General features: G+C 30.2%; 1 protein-coding gene across 2 annotated transcripts in view; it reads left to right on the top strand.

The window, feature by feature from the left end:
* LOC142333763 (uncharacterized) overlaps positions 1 to 17,523 on the top strand; it is a 148,785-nt gene extending 131,262 nt beyond the window's left edge. For both annotated transcript variants that reach the window (XM_075381255.1, XM_075381256.1), the window contains 4 exons: positions 7,489 to 7,660; positions 10,074 to 10,278; positions 16,227 to 16,322; positions 17,214 to 17,523. In XM_075381255.1, the coding sequence (XP_075237370.1) occupies positions 7,489 to 7,660; positions 10,074 to 10,278; positions 16,227 to 16,322; positions 17,214 to 17,309 (569 nt within the window). In that variant the 3' untranslated portion in view covers positions 17,310 to 17,523. The remainder of the gene's footprint in view (positions 1 to 7,488; positions 7,661 to 10,073; positions 10,279 to 16,226; positions 16,323 to 17,213) is intronic.
* The last annotated feature ends 383 nt before the right edge of the window (positions 17,524 to 17,906 follow it).

Here is a 17,906-nt window from a genome sequence, read left to right as displayed (position 1 = left end):
AGGGCACCAAATCTGGTGAGTATGGAAGGTATGGATAGATTCAAATTTTAACTTCTTAATAGATTTGGGTTGGATGTGATGTGTATTAATGAGCATTATCATGTTGCAGAATTATCGACTCTCTGAATAGTTGAATATGATATGTAATGTCTTGTAAGATGTTTTAATGTGTCTGTGTATTTCACAGAATTTACAGTTGACCTGACTTTCAGGTAGCCATATACATGTGTGGAGTCACAGAATACTGTCAAGAGCGGTTTTTTTTACAGAAGGTTATGTATTTGATTTTTCTTATAGTGGCAAACTGTAGTGCCAATATACCATGCTCTGCAATTTTTGTTGCTGTTAAAAATGTAATCACTGCTATGCATTGACAAGGCCAGGCGTACTCCTCCATAATAATAACAACTGGCAGAAAATGAGAGGATGCGAATCAGTGAGTTTTGGAATGAATATGGCGCTACCTGTCACTTGTGTGACATTTTGTTCTTCTAAATACGTTCCAGTATGCATTAGATTTCAGTCACCCCTCGTACCAAATCATTAATTTTGAAAAACTTATTTTTAAATAGTTACATCTTGCTAACCAGTAAATGGGGAAAAAATTAATTTTAAACCGTAATATAGCATTTTCTTTTTTGTATTATTGTAGAGTGCAGATAGAGTTTCAATTTATTTAAAGAAATAAATAAAGAAATGAATAAAAGTATTCATGTTTAAATAACAAAAAAATTATTTATTTTTATGTTTTATTTTTTTTTGTTAACATTTTGCCACGTGTAATTTTTTTTTGTTTATGTTTTTTTTACGTATTACATATATTAATGAATACTACTCTTGCATCACTCAACTGTTGTAATAGTAGTAATAGTATTTGTAAATGATTCCTTTTATTTCATTGATGTATTAATATGAATTTTATTTATTATAAGTTGATTAATGATGTTTTTTGATGTTTAAAACATTTTTATTGATTCATGAAAGAAAAACACTTTGCTTGTGTATATATCTTATTCAGTTAGCTTGTAGAGTTCAAGTAAACAAACTGCATGTACGAGTGTACAGTCGGCCGATTTATAAGCATCTCCTATAAATTATGATGGATATAAAAGAAACTACGCGATGTTAATAATCAGTAACGATGTGCTATTGTATTTTATATTATTATATATTTTTTAAATTTAAATAAATTAGACATTTTATTTGAGTATTTTTAAGAATTATGAAATTAGCAATCGTCCACAAACAGTAAATTTCTATGATAATAAACAAAATAATAATAAATTCAATTCAGTTTTCATTATCTGATTGTAAGAAATCCATAGTGCTGTCAGTATTAAGAAATACAACAGGAGGCTCAATTTTGTTTTCTATTACATTATCCAATTCCCAGTAATTGGTTCAGTTGTATCCGTTACATGTTTTATACAGTTTCTCCACTCCTGCTTGCCTGTTTATTGATGATTTTTAAGCATAAATTTTTAACATCATATATTTTAAAAGTGGTATTTTTTGATGCTACATAACTTTTGATTTGTCCTCAAATCAACTTAATCGGGTTGAGTACATAATGATAAGCAGTTAATAGATGTACAGTTTTGCCGATGGATCTTGTTAACTTTTCAATTTTATATGCATTAAAATTACTTTTAATATGCAAAACCCTCTGCAACAATCAGACCTTAGATTCATCCTCTTCACAAATCTTGCCTTTTGAACTAAGCCGCATTTTGATATAATTTATTTCAAAGGCACGACTTGAATTCTTTCCTTTTTACATTAGCGATAAGGGGCATTGTCTAAGACGATAACTGAATTATCTTCTAGAGAAGGTAACGCATCGCTAAACCGTTTCTCAATAAATAAAGTTCATGTACTTTTTTACGAATCACATTTTTATTGAAATAGTTAACGTTTTCTTCGATCTGTGAAGTTTTGTTTTTTTAGTAAGCTGTAATTCATTAGTAGATTCATTCTTGCAAATCACATATTACACTGAAGCAGCACAACTTCCAGTTATGTTAGCCATTTATTAACGACATTCAGATTCAATGCCTTCGGATTACTGTGTAATTCACTTTTGTAAGCGTTTAAAAAGATGTGTTTTTCTGCCCAACTTAAGGACTTTTTTTGCGGTCTTCATTTTTGGAGGGGATATTGGTAATCGTGTACTATTTATTATCGGTTGAATCGGTATCAGACATGTCTCAAAATAATGGTACAACTCAAGTCATACAGACACAGATCTAGGAATACACTTCACTCACGTTCAAGTATACTTAAAAAAAATTGCATTATATTAACTTTAAATTATATTAGAGTAAATAAATAACAGAAACATGAAAATTGAACTAGAGGACAAAAGAGTGATCATATGAAAAGATCAAGGGTTTTAATAGAACTGAGAAGACAAAACATTATATAAACTTTTGATTGCATTGACTGCAATATGACAAATTAATTATACGGTGACTACATATGAGTAACGATTGTAGTGTTGTATATAGATACGGCCGCGTTGTGAATCATACTGATTCAAGGGACATGACCCAGCAGAAACATGATGAAATCGCTAAAACAAATTCAACGTTTGTTTATTCTTCACTCTACAAGCTAACTAAATACAGTATAGATATAATGTTGTGTAATTTTGTTTATTATTATTTTTGTAAATTAAAAACAATCTATATTGCTGAGTTGCAGAATTTTGTATTAAAAAGTTTTTTTATACAATTGTTTAATATCGATACGATTTAAACTTAATTATATTTTTTCTTCCTTAGATCATTTGAATCGATTTGATGTTTTTTGTTATAAATAACATCAGTTGTTACCGATCTTAAAAATTTCAATTTTTCTCTCCATTAAAGATCTTAATATTAGCTTTAGCTGTTATTATTTTACCTTACTTTATACCCTTCAATTTCTAGGATGCTATTACCCCAAGATGTTTAGGTGTTATGGAACCAAAAGATTGTAAAGGGGTCCGGATAGCTAGGGACCTGTTTGGTAGCTACGACTGAAGTTATTCGTTATTGGCATCATGCCTGGTAGATTAGAAATTATCAGTCAATTTTCACTAAAGTGGATTGCAACAATTGGACCGTGGTTTCTTTTATTTCTTTTAATTATTAGTATTAATTAGTGAAGGAAGTAAAACCAGTCATAAAATTATAAGACTGCTTGATTTTTTGATCCACCTTAACATTTTCAGCATATCTCAGGTGTTTATCAACCGATTTAAGCAAATGAGATATCAATTTGTTCACATTAAATTTAAATTAATTTTAATTAATTATTTTTAATTAAATTTAAATTAATTTTAATTAAATTAAATTAAATTTTTCCGCATTAAATTTAACAATTTATCTCATAATAAAACATAATTTTAACATTTACAAAGCGGTTAATGATTAAAAAAAAACTAAATAGAATTTACACTAATTTAAAAAATGATAAAAAACTAAACGGAACACTATTTTAGGATTTTCAGACTTGTTTATTTTGTAGATGTTTTTGGATATGTGGACACCAAATTTCATTAAAATATCTCAATCTGTTCTTAAGATGTGAATTTTTATTGAAAAAATACAAAGCGGTAGACAGAGGAAAAATGAAGGGAGATATGGTATTTGTCCAGATGAACTCTTGTTTACTTCGATGTCCTGAATCATTTCCTTAAGTTTGACCGACACCTTCCGGGACATCTGTGTATGTAAAACACAAACCCACTTATAAATAAATAAATAATAACCCACTTATAAATAATAATTTTGGTATATAATGTTGGCAAATGAACGAGACACGTAGTGTTAAGTTTTTTTTTTTTTTCTTGATTTCACCATAAAAGCTTGAACTTGTGCACGGGGAATGAAAATGGAATTTTTTAGCTTATGAAAAATAACATGCCTGACCGGTATTCGAAAAAAACTCTGTTGTTTGTAAAAATAAATAAAAACATGAATGTATAATTTTTTTTACGTGTAACACTTTGATGTAAGCTGGCAGATTTTTCCATATACTGGTTGTGTTTGCTTTTTGAGATTGTTATTAAGCCAATTAGCTGTTATTAGGTAATGTAATTTGCACTTTTACTTTGTTTATGGTGGTATTTTTATACTTTATTTCTTTTAGTCTGGAATATATTTTAAAACTTTTTTTATTAGATTTGAAAATTATAAATGTATAAGTTAAAAAAATAAGACAAAAATAATGTTCATAATATAATGGCTGATCATTTTTGATAACAATAAGTAACAAAATCTTATAAAAGCATTAGTAATAAAATCTGAACTATGACCCGTAGTATAATGAATAAAATATTATTTCTCAGAATAAATTTCTTCCAACTGGGGGTTTAATATTTGTTATTCTGATATATTTCATCAGTACAATAAAGTATTTTAACTTGTAATTTATAAAACAATTTAATTTTAACATTTTTCCCTTCTGCTAATGAAGTTAATCTATAAATTGTATTGTTTCCTATAAAAATGAATACATTTATTTGTGATTTCTTATGAGTTGCTCTCTTTCAATGTAACTTTCATTACATAGTTGGTCTACGATAAACAGAGTGATTAAATCACTTATAGGATTGAATAGAATGGTTTTTGAGTAGGCCTAACATAGTGGTATGCAATAGTATGAGGGACATTCACCTCAATTTGGGACTTTAGTTAGACTAGGGTGTAAATGGAGATTTCTGTGCATTCTGTTGATTGTACACATAAGTTACAAGTGTCAGCTATTACCACATAGCTGGTGCACTGACGTGAAACAACGTTATTGAAAAAAATATGGCATATATATATAGCAAATAGATATGTGGGACAGCGCATTATTATGAAATTTTTCATGAATGAAGGTGTAAAACCTGGTGAAATTTATTTGTGACTCCTTGCAAGGTAAGAGTGATGAGACTCTTAGTCGCAGTGAAACATTTGAGTGATGCAAATGTTTTAAAGAAGGCTGTACATCGGTGAGTGACAATCCCGGTCGAGGTGGTTTGAACCCTACTGTCGTCACTTCCACAAACATTCAGCATGTGGAAGAACTGATCCTCGATAATTGACGGATAACTTGTCAGCAAATTGCAGAAGCAATAAATGTGTCTGCAGGGACTGTAAACAAAATCATTCGTGACCATCTGAACTTTAGTAAGGTTAGCGGTCAGTTACCAAGACACCTTTCTGCTTTGGACCAGAAAAGTGTAGTTAAAGCAGTGTTTTAACTAAGAAGGCCAGTCTTTTCTTGATCAAATTGTTACCTGTGGTAAAAACATGGGTCCATCATTTCATCCTGGAATCAAAACATGCATCAAAGCAATAATAGCTTGTAGACACATTACCTCCCAAAAAAATTTTGAACAATTGCTTCTGCAGGCAAAGTGATGGCTTTAGTTTTTTGGGATAAAATATTCACATCAATTTTCTACCCTGTGGTGTCAATATTAATAGCGAGTTCTTCAAGATGTGCATGATGCTCTCAAGAAAAACGGCCTGGTGTGATTACTAAAGGCGTTTGGTTTCTGCAGGACAATGCATGACCGCATAAAGCCTGCTTGACATGCACGCTACGTTATCTTGGCAGGGAGTTACACCCGCATACAGTCCAGACCTCGCGCCCAGTGATTTTCACCTGTTCAGGCCCTTCAAATTGTTCCTGGGAGGCCAGCATTTCAACAGCAACAATGAGGTGAGGCATCAGTCCTATCTTGGTTTCAACGTAACAACAAATATTTCTACACTGCAGGTATCCAAGTACTAGTGAAACGCCGGTATAAGTGTAGTAGGAGATTACTTCGAGAAATAAATACTATCATAAGTGTGTTTTATGTTAATTTAAAATTAATAGTTCTGGATTGACCTGAATGCTCCTCGTATATTTGTCTCTGTGAAGTAGACTAAGAGAAATTACTTTACTAAGCTTGACATGTGACACTTATTATTCTTGACAACGGTATTGCTACTTTTGGTAGCGATTGGGATCTCATGTTCAGTCAAGGGAGTGTTATCATTTGGTTACGATACCTAACACGCATAATGATCTAAATATGTACTGGATTTCATCTATTTATAAATCTTTTATGCGGTGAAAAGATGTAAAAGAAATGTACTTACCAATCTTTAATAGTGGCAATTTGCTAATACTAAAAGAGAGTTGTCAACCCACCATATAATGCATTAAATGCAAAAGATGCATTACTGCATGAAAATTTTCAAGAAATGTTTGTGTAATGTTAAGTATATTTGAGAAACTATTGAATCACGAACAACTAAAGTACTGAAATTGATTCAATCTGTAGCATTATGCTGTCATCTACTATTAGCCAGTAAGGTAGCTGCTTTAGTCATAAGGTTCAATAGGGTGAAACTATTGAGGACTATGTTTTCTATACGGGTAATACATAAAAATCCAAACTAGCAGCTGAGGTTCTTTTTGGGTGACCAGGATTACTATTTTTCCTGACATCTAATCTAAAGTTCTTTGACAAAAACTAAACAGTAGTAAAGATTTTTAAATAAAATTCAACAAAACATGAAAGATGGGAATAGGAATGTATCGAGAAAAAAATTCATAAAAAAGTGTTTGTTTTATAATTACGAATAAAAAAAATCAGGTTATAAATAAATTTGTTATAGTTTAAATAACTTATATGTGATCTAAATTAGGCCAGTTGGAGTTTTACTAATTCTGGAAAAATTCAGCAAAATTTACTTAAATTTTTGATATTATACTTACAGCTTTCAAAAAATTGAAGTATTTATCTTATTATAGCATAAGCATCTACATATTGTAGCATGTACATTTACATTTTTTTATTATGAAATAACTAGCTTACTTTATAGAGGATTAATCCTTGGTTTATGTTTTTTTTTTTTTTTTTTTATTTGATATCTTATTTTGTCTGTTCAGTTTCCATCATGACTATGTTATATTTTGAAATACAAAATACTGTACATTATTTTACTGTATTCTTATTTGTTTTGTTTTATTTAATGCAAAGAAAATATTAAAATTATTATGCAACATAAAAGAAAAAAAATGTGGCTTTGAAGAATTACGCTTTGTAAGCCACTATTTTATAAAAAATGTTATATGCCATGTGTTCTTTACATTATTATTATTATAAGTTTCAATTTGATCCAAAATAATAGGAATTTTAGAAACTTACATAATAAAAAAATATACCGTTTTGCATGTTCTAGAAAAGGAAAAATATTTCATGTATTTAAACAATTAAAACTTTGTACTTAATTGTGTGTAATTTTCTATAATTCCTGTAGGCTTTTGCAAAAATATTGAAAATCATAAGGCAAATACAAAAAAAAAGATAAAAAATGAACAAGATTTAGTATCGCATAAAATTTATTTATTTCCATCGAGTCGGTCGAAAGATGTAACTTCAAAAAAATTGCCGTGAACAGTTTATATATTAATATAATTTTACAAGTTTTAATTTTATTCTTTTCTTTTTTATTTCAGTAAAAGAAGCTTCAGAAAAATTTCTTGATGATTTAGCCGGCCATTGGAACCAAGATGTTTTAATGAGACAAGTGTACAGTGTTATTAAAAATCATATAAACACAACATTTAGAGTTTACGTTGATTATTGCTCTAACCAAATAAATTTGCATCGTACATTACAACGACTTTTGTAAGTTATTTATGTAACAACTGGTTGACGCCCATTAGTAGTTAACCGATGAATTTTGTAGCGTATAAAAGATATATTGCCCAATTAGGATTCGAATTTGGAATTTCTAGAAAAGCTAAAGCTCATATTAAAAATAATAAACCGGTTTTAAGCCGAATTTAAATAGTAATTTTTTTAACGATGTGCTTATAATTTGCAAAATTTCAGAACTGAAATTCTCAATTAAATTTTGATAAAATATTACGGTTATATAAAATAAGATAAGCGATAAAAAATTAATTTCAATTTTTATCAAAACAGATTTACTTATTCTTCTTTAGTGATGTTGTCCCCTTCAAAGTAGTACCAAAGAAGTAAGACTTTTATGCTGGTGTTTTTTCCAATTTTCAAAAGATTTTTGGAAAGTATGTTTTTGTTTAACTTTTAGCTCACTTAGCGCTATTATTGCAAATCAGTGTCCTTCACTTAAAGAGAATAACAAACAGTTTCAGGGTGTTGTGTTCAGAGAATACAAACACTGTGGTCAAAATCCAAGAATTGTTTTTTTTATTTGGATTGTCTCATGTACACAGCATAAAATTAAGTAATACTGTTTGTTGACCGTACAATCTTATGGCAAAAATTCATAATGGATGATGTCAATGTAATTAAAAAAAAACTGTTTGAAAAATTTTAAAATTTGATCAAATTACGCACATTTTTTTTCAATCTTGGTTCTTCAGGAAGCTTCTATTAGGGTAATTGGACCTTCATTTCTGTATCGTAACCGTATATCCAAATTTCATCACCTGTTATGACAAATTTGAGTAATTCTGAGTCATCAGCAATGTCTATTTCCAATTGTTCAACTTTTGTTAAAAATTCAATAATTTTGGAACAAATTTCATTGCTGCTGATTTTGTACCTAAAATATCAGTTAAAATTGTTTCACACAAGCTGTAAGATTCAAAAATTATCGATAATATTGTTCTTTACTTTGAAGATATCTTCAATTGTTGGTGTTTTAGAATGAACAACCCTTTCTTATTTTCATGGTCTTCTTGAAATTGTTTGTACCATTTATAAGCCCTCGGTGTCCATAAGTGTTCATACCGAAAACATTCTCTCAGATCTTGATAGATTCACTTTATTCCATTTTTAATGTAAAATTTAATGCGATTCCTTTGTTCCGTCATTTTCAAACAAAATAAATCACCTGCCACTTGTAATAAAATACTTCCTAATTACTCAATTGCCAAATTTGAACTATGCATTTAATATGGTTGAAAATACTGATTTTTTTATAGAAAGTGCTACGATGGCGTTGGAAAAAGATGAACTCGGTTAAAAAGATCTCTTTTCTTTTCAAGCACAAAATTATAAAATATTTGTTTTTCTTTTATCAAGCCTCGTACTTTATTTTTTGTATATTTGTTGTACCTGAAAGTTGTTTTCACAAAATTGTTGAAACATTATTATTATTATTTCAGTTTAAAGTGCTTACAAGGATTATTCCAAAACGTCTGATTATTTTAAAAAATAAGTTGGTTGTCTTAATACTGTGAAATAAAATCGGCATATGTTGAACTCAATGCGTAGTTCAAATTTGGAAGTCGAGTAACAAGCAACGTGACATGTATACCTTAGCCACCAGTAATCTTTAATCTGGTTATCTGTCATCCATTTTATTCATAAATAGCCGCTTTCATTTTTAAACCGTTATAAAATGCCATAATCAATAAAGTACTGCAAAAGCAATGAACTGTTGTACGAAACATCGCACGTAACTAAACATAGAAGTTGCTGTGACATACAGTTACATAATGGGCTTGAATTTATTACATTAGAAATATTGAAACTACAGTCATTATAGAATACCTATGTCAAATATATTAAATGCAATAGTCTCATGATTATTCAAAGAAAGATATGCACAGGGGAAAGGAATAGTCCAAAAAGTATTATGAACACCAAGTAAAATTTTTCTACAAAAACTCATGGAACATGGTCTTACAATATCAGAAGTATAATGTAAAATGTTGAAAAAGCTTTAGAGGTGAATCCAAACTAATGATCTGAGTATTTTTCTTCTACATGAAAAAATGTAACCCAACTCAGCAGGTCACTCAATAGCTTTACTTGAGATGTTCAGGTAGCTGACTTTCATTGACTTCCCCAACATCCTGGAATTTGATTTGATTGACTTTCATCTTTTCACCAGTATAAAGGTCTGACTGATTATACAGTCTTTGAAACCGATTAGGAATTCTTGGATGGAATTAGTAAGCTGCTTTCAATGTACGAGTTGGCCACCAAACTAGTTAAATAATAATATATACAAGTTTATGACTTGTAGTAATAAACTACTGCTCTCCTGTAATAGTAACTTAATTTCACATTATTTATTTTTTTTTTAATTTCATTTTATTTTCAGAATTCAAGATAATAATTTTGTTCAATTAACAAGGGAATTAGAAAATAGTCCAGAATGTTTTGGATATTCTTTAGATTCATTTCTTACTTTACCTATGCAAAGAGTAACAAGACTGCCATTACTATTAGAAGCTGTACAAAGGCGATTACCACCTGACTCAGAAGAAATTGAGGATTGTAAATGTGCATTACAATTATTGTATACGGTAAAAAAAAATTATTCTTTCATGTATTTTTTTTTTAGTGAAACTATAAGTCATAGAGAACCATATTAAAAAAGTTGCATTCTATTACACCATTTTAATTCTTTGTTTATTTTTTCATATTTAAATTAATATTATTTACAATGTTTTTCTTGCTACAAAAAAATCATTCAATTCATTCAATGAAACTAACAAATGATTTACCTCTTCATTAGCCCCTTACCAGTTTATTTTTTTTACAGAAATGAATGTTACTTGCTCTATTATATTTTTTTCTTTTTTTTGTTTAATATATCTATTTTGACTAATAATTACCTAATATGTAATTGTAGAACAACTTTTTTGTATGCAAAAGTTATTTTATTACACACACATACAAACATATGCAATATTTGCAGAATTCCTTCATATGTAATTACAAAACATTTATGCAGTTAGTTTTATAATTTTACCTATACGCTTAATATTTCCATAATTATACATTTATATACTGATATATTTATGATATAATAGAAATATAATGCTCAGAGTCCGAATTCACAGAACACTGTAAATAAATAACTTGCCATTACAGCAGGTCAGCTGATTATGATTAAATACACATGAAAATCCCTCGCTTTATACTGTCTTAAAACTAACAACTAGCGTTATCTATCATTGCAGAATACTCCTAAAAAAAAAGAATCTAAAATGACGGAATATTATGACAGAGAAGGAATTAAAACCGTACAAAAAGTTGACGCCAGAATATTTCGACAAAGCCCATATACACATCTGCTACGTCAGAATATTCCATGAAAGACCTGTAAGGGGTTAACATACAACTGTAGGCATTATAGAACATTTGATGGAAATTGATTTACATTCTACAATTACTTTGAAAACTAGTGTACAAGGACAATTTAAAAATTCAGTGCAAAAATAAAAATCGCTTTATTTTTCAAGATAAACCTTTTTTATTTCTCATTTTAGTCTCCTTTTAAGTTTGTATATTTTATTCAAAACTGCTCCAGTTTGTCGATCCCTTCCGGATAGTAGGATTGTTCCAATTCTACAAAATAGGCATTTGTTCCTGCAGTCACCTTTTTCAAATAAAATCTCCTTCCTGATAGCCATTTTTTAATGTTGGGGATTGAATACCGAAGGAGCCAAATCTGGTGAATAAGGGAATGAGTTTAAACTCTGACTTTATCAATTTTGTGGTCGCAACTGCAGCGGAGTGAGCAGGTGCATTATCGTGATGGAAATGGCCAGTTGTGGAAGTTTCTCTTGCAGCTCAATTTTGTAACAGTCCAATAATGATGCGTAACATTCGGCTGTAATTATTGAACCTTTTTCTAAATAGTCGATGAGGATTATCCGTAGTGAAACCCAAAGAAATTACCATAATCTTCTTGGCTAAAGGAACGGTCTTTGCCTTCTTTGATGCAGACTGCTGCTCTGGCAAGCTGTTGTTTGGATTATTTCTTAGTCTGAGGCGTGTTGTGATGTATCTATGTTTCATCTACAATGATGAATCGATGTTTAAAATTGTGTAGATTTCACAGCAAATCGCTTGTGGAATACCTCGCATGATTTAATTTTTGGTCAAATGCTAGCAATGCAGCACTCATCTTGAGGATAACTTTTTCATGTTAAAGTGTTGACGCAAAGTATTATGTACCTATTCATTTGAGATGCGCTAGCAATTTCACACACCACAGCACTAGCAATTTCACGCATCTTCACTCTTCTGTCTTCCAACGCCATATCGTGGATATTTTTAATCATTTTTGTAGTAGTGACCTCATCAGGGGGTCCAGAATGTTCGGCTTCACTTGTGCTCATGTGACCACTTTATAAATTTTAAAACCATTATAAATTGTTCTTATCAAAGCTACAAATTTACCATAACATTTATCAAGTTTTCCTTTTATTTCCTGAGGTGATTTGCCCTTCATAAAGCAATGTTTAATCAACATGTAAAACTGTTTCATTCATTTTTTTAGAAATTACTCGACTTTCTTGATTCAATTGGACACCAAAAATAGAGAAATTAACTGATCAGGTCAAAATTTGACGTGCATTCTCCCAAAAGATGCTACTAACTGAAAATCCCCACGATATGCACTGATAGTGCCAACTCTTGGGCTTTGCACAGTTTTCAAACCGACCTTATAATTGTACCTTTTAATTTTTCAATTGTGGTTTCATGATATATTTTCACAATATTTTTAATGAAAATGTTTGTAGGCGTTTAGTTAACACTTCTACGGAACTGTATTGTTCAATCACTTTGATATTAAAATTTAATCGTACTTTGCAGTAGTTTAGAGCACTTGAAATACAAATTTTCAAAATTATAGAAATTCATTAATAACCGTAGAAGAATATGGGTAAACAACATTTCCAGATTATACTTTCCTTAACTTAACTTAAAAACCTTTCCAACACTTCTAGCACATATATTCCAATGCAAATTGTTGTATGTATGGATAAATGTACAATTGTGCCGAATTATCCGGTTTAATAATTTGAAGATACTCCCTCATTAAAAAAAAATTAATATTACAGTAGGATCTTGTTTATTTTCATTTAACATCTATTCTGAAAACTGTAGTCTACGGTTAGTATCATATTTTAACTGTGGTATCTGTCATTGATAATTTATGGTATTGCGTTTTATCATTATCTGGTAGTAGATCCTTTATACTGACCCTTCTGATGCAGTTAAGAATTTACTCATATTCTAACCAATTTCGTTTGTGTGCTTCCCACAAAAGTCCTTTTTCTTCTTTAAAACTGTTCATTACGTTACCATTCTTCACTTTATCCATCCACTTTATTTTCTTTGCCCTTTTTCATATTCACTTCAAACCCTCAATCCTTCCTTCCTTGTCCATGGTTCATTTCCATACAAGACACCCCATACGTGGCATTCATACGCATACCACACATAACATTTTAATAGAATTTAAAACTCCTTCTTTCTTAACAGACTCTTACTACATAATTTCCTCTTCTTACCATCTACTCTATTCTCACTTGTCCTTAACATTAAATCCTCTTTGTTATTTCTTCCATTACTGTAATTTTTCCTATATTTATTTTCACTTCATATACTTTCATTCCTCAATATTTTGTGTTAATTTGAATATAAATAATAATTTGAGGGCAGTTACGAAATTTATGTATTTTTTAGAATAGGTCTTCAATTTGCCGTTGCCAGTTGAAGGGTTAATGACATATTAACTCTCCCCCCTCCCTGTCACCCCGCTCTCTCTCTCTCTCTCTCTCTCTCTCTCTCTCTCTCTCTCTCTCTCTCTCTCTCTCTCTCTCCTCTCTATCTCTCTCTCTCTCTCTCTCTCTCTCTCTCTCTCTCTCTCTCTCTCTCTCTCTCTCTCTCGTGTGTGTGTGTGTGTGTGTGTGTGTGTTTTAAATTCTATTAAAATTAACCACCTAGCACAGGTTAGTACAGATTATTGAGATAAAGACATATCTCATAAGTACTTTCACGGAATTCTGCATTTTCAGTCAGGATTGAGATGTTTAATTAAACTGCATATTAAAAATGCTGAAGTTATGAAAATGTTTGTTAACATTAAGAATCGCACGCATATTAATTTATTATAGCCTATGAGTGCTGCTATCTGTTGCAACATACCGATGGAATGTCTCTTGAGGCATTTGCATCGGTGGCATCCTGATAGAGGCCACTCTGATAACTGAAATATCTATTCAGGTGTTGTGGTCTTGAAGATGACCTTCGGTGAAGCCCCAGGGCTAGGAATGGGTGGTTTGGCACCCAGAGTCATCACAAGGCAGGTGTCTTTCCCTATCTTTGTCTATCCCTTTTCCGTTTCCTTCGCAACCCTTTCACGTCATCGATAAAGCACAAGAAACTTACTGATACCAGAATTTAAAGCAGAAGGGGTAGTTATTAAAAGGCTTAACAGTGCTATTTTAAATTTTACTAAGAAAAGGTTAGGGGAAATATCAAATAATCAACATTATAGCTTTTCTTTTTAAATCAGCCCTTTTATATTTCTTCCCTTACAGGATTATTCTGTATCATAAATATGTTATTAATAAAGATTAAAGTAATGTGAATTTCCGTTAATTTAATTCTTTTTTAATCTTATAGTAAGCAATCCAGCTAATAATGAGATTTTAATAAAACTTTACTAGTCAAAATCATATGTTTCTAATATGGAAATGCGATTCAAATATAACAATAATATATTATTTTATCTCTTTGGAACTCATACAACTGTGTCATTTTGTAACATGTGTCTACAGCCTCTACTAAACCAGCACATAGTTTTTATTTTGTGACAGTTTTCATTATCATAAGTAAATTATAACATCTTTAATCTTGGTAAAAAAAAAAAAAATGCAAAAACTTTGTACTAACCGATTGAAATCTATTAATTAAGGATGCAATAAATAAATTATCTTTCCTCTTGTTTGACTAAATATGCGATGGTAATTTGTTATGATAAATGTGATTGATTTAATTGATTATTGTGTTTGCGCGCCCACACATGTGTGTGTGGATACACACAAACACAATTAAATTTATTACCATCAACAAAGGCAGTATCATTCCATGTTCAAGTGTTAATTGTCATTGACTGATGTATCCAAGATGGCAACTGCCAGATTGGTATAATATTCACAAGTACACCATGTGTTATCCCAGGTAGAACTAAGATGATGGCCGACCCAATTTCTATGGTATTTTTCCTAAGAAAAAGGAATTGATGATGAAGAATAAAGAAGGAAAAGGAAATGGATGATTAATTCATAGAGCGACTGTCTTTTGATCAAAATAGTTTACTTTGTTGTCCGAGAAGCTGCTTAATATATAATATATGTTACCTATTTTCATAATTCTGCTTCTTGAAATAAAAATTTCTTCTGAAACAAACCAGTTATTGTTAATTTTTTTTGGGGGGGATTGTCACTGGTCACTATAGGGTCAGTCACATTTAGTAGTTAATTTCTGGTCAGTCTCCAATACTTTGGATTCTCTTTCATTTTGGAGCTGTATTATTTATTTCTGTCTTGTGACCATTTCTTATCACCACAATCTGTTTTTCCTTTCTTGATTCGATCATAGTCATCTACCTTCTTTTTGAATGCATTATTGTTCTGTATGACTGTATGTTTATTACCTGCAATTCTGATATCTTTGATGATTTGCTTTAATAATATGACATTAGTTTTATTTCCATTACATTTGTCAAAAATCGTCTCTGTTAGAGCTCATTCCTGTTAAATGTCCTTAAAAGACTAGTCTTTGTTCATACGGTGTCTTTAAGTCTATTTTGAGGTAAGTTCATTGTTGTAATTATATTTCTTATAATGAAATTTAATTTTAATTATAATTTCCTCTCTGGTTTAGTCATACAGACTCAGATTGGATTACTGTGGTGCCAGTTCCTAATCTTACCTAGATATTTGTTATTGTTCATTACACTTTGTCAGGGTGTAGGCTTTCTAGATGTTGCTGGTCCTTACTTTATTTGGTGCATTTGGTTGAATTATGTCACCTAGGTACTAAGATTTTCCAGTTTTCTTAATTTTCAGATTTAGATCTTAGAATTTGAGAGCTGTTATGTTTATTATATATTCTGCTATTTCAAAAGATATCTGTAATCCCGTTTTTCTGCTATCTTCTCCACTGTTCTCTATGTCTTCCGGTAGGATTGTAAGGTCATCTGCAAAAGCTAAACTATATACGTTCAAATTCTCTTTTCCTAATCTAATTTGACCTTTTTAAGTCCTTTTTCTTCAAAATGTTTCTCCATTCTCTTATGACCTTCTCTAGGACTGCATTGAAAAGAAGGGGTATGTATACTCTATTCCATTTCCTTGTCTGACTCCTGTCTAGATTTCAAAATTTTACTTTGAATTTGATTTATGATTTTATTAGTACCACTTTGTTTGTTTATTTTTTTTGTTTTTAGTTGGTGAAAGATTGCAATGAAAGTGTCCGTAAAATAGAGCAGTCTAATGAAAGCGCACAGTTTAAAAAGAAAATGTCGTTAGATACTACAACCAAGGTAAATAAATTTAAACATATTTCTCTTGTATTTAATGTTTTCTTCTATAAATTAACATGTTAGCTGCAGTATTTTTATTAATGCTTGTAATTTTCGTGCCTTACAAGAACCCGTTGTCTAGTTTTCATGGTTCCATCAGTGTTTGTGCATTACACTTGTATTTTGCAAACTTTTGCCTGTCTGTCGGTCATCGATAGATTTGTATTACATAGAGAGTTATGATTTGTACAAACATCTGTGTTATTTAATTATAAATCTTACATGTCCAGCATTCCACTAAAGCGAAGGTTGATTTTACTTTTTTACTGACTGCATAGGTCCTGTTCTCACAAAAGGAAAATCAAAAAGAGAATAGGACACCTTACCGTAAATGCTGATACAGGACATATGTAACGAGTACTGCCGCTAGTGTGTAAACTTTGGTTTTTAAGTTATGGCAATTTTTTAATTTTTATTTAACGTTTTAAGTAATTTAAAAACATACAAGTTTGAGAGAAAACTGAATTTACAGATGTAGATTTGAGGTAATAAAGTACAGAATTTAGGTTCCTTTTTTAAGTAAGGAATTACATTTTTTTTTATAAAAAAATAATGCTTGCTAAAGTCATGAGGAGAACTGAGATTAAAGCTATATTTCTGCGAGTGATTGATAGGATCTGTTAGCATAACAAGCAAGACTTACCATCTTATATTTTATTTTGTTCTATACAGGAGTTATTTAATATTTAAAGCTGCAAGGATTACCTAAGGATTGATCTTTTCTTTCGTTGTAATTTTCTTTTAACTCTGGCAGATTTTTTGTTTTGTTTTATTTATGTTATTCTGTTTTATTTTTATTTATTTGTTATTTTATTTTACACTTTTATTTATTTCAATTATTTTTATTTTTAGGTTGGATTGTCATCAAGATTTTTTAAATTTGATAAATTAAACAGCGGTAGAAGATGGTCACTTTTTAATATAAGAGAAGTGAAATCGAACGGATAAATTTTTGTACTGATGTGACTTTTTTCTTTATCGATTTAAAGATGTTGGAATGTTGGATATTTTACATGAGCTTTGATAATAATCTATTGTTAAGTGTTAGAAAAGAAAATATACAAATTTTTATTTGAAAGGATATTGATGTCGGAATGTGATATTCTGTCGGTCTATGAAATATTTTAGTATTTTGATATTCAAAGATATTTTTAGTCTTGAGTGAAGGTTGTATTACTTCTTAACCCAAAATTATTCTTTTTTATTTATGTTAGTTTATACATTAAGTTACTGATTTTAAATGAACGAGACATTCCAGAAATTATTTTATTTACTTTGTATGGTGTTTGTTCTGTTTTTGGCCATCTTGTTTTTCTGCTGTGCAATATTCAGCAGTTTTTTCTGTGCAGATGCCATTTTTTAGAAATTAAGATCTTCATAAGCAGTACTTTTATAGTACTCTACATTTTTATTGTTGTATTGTTATATTTTATGTAATAATATGTGAAATTCAGTTCACAAAAATTTGGGTTATCTGAAATGATCTTTTACTTTTATTTGTGTGTGTGTATGCACGCACACTCGCTCGCTCATTCATATGCATCA

The sequence above is a fragment of the Lycorma delicatula genome, chromosome 13 (assembly GCF_047948215.1).
Source record: "Lycorma delicatula isolate Av1 chromosome 13, ASM4794821v1, whole genome shotgun sequence".
Lineage (NCBI taxonomy): Eukaryota > Metazoa > Arthropoda > Insecta > Hemiptera > Fulgoridae > Lycorma > Lycorma delicatula.
Note: the sequence above shows the minus strand (reverse complement) of the source record. Positions and strands in the feature narration are given on the sequence as shown.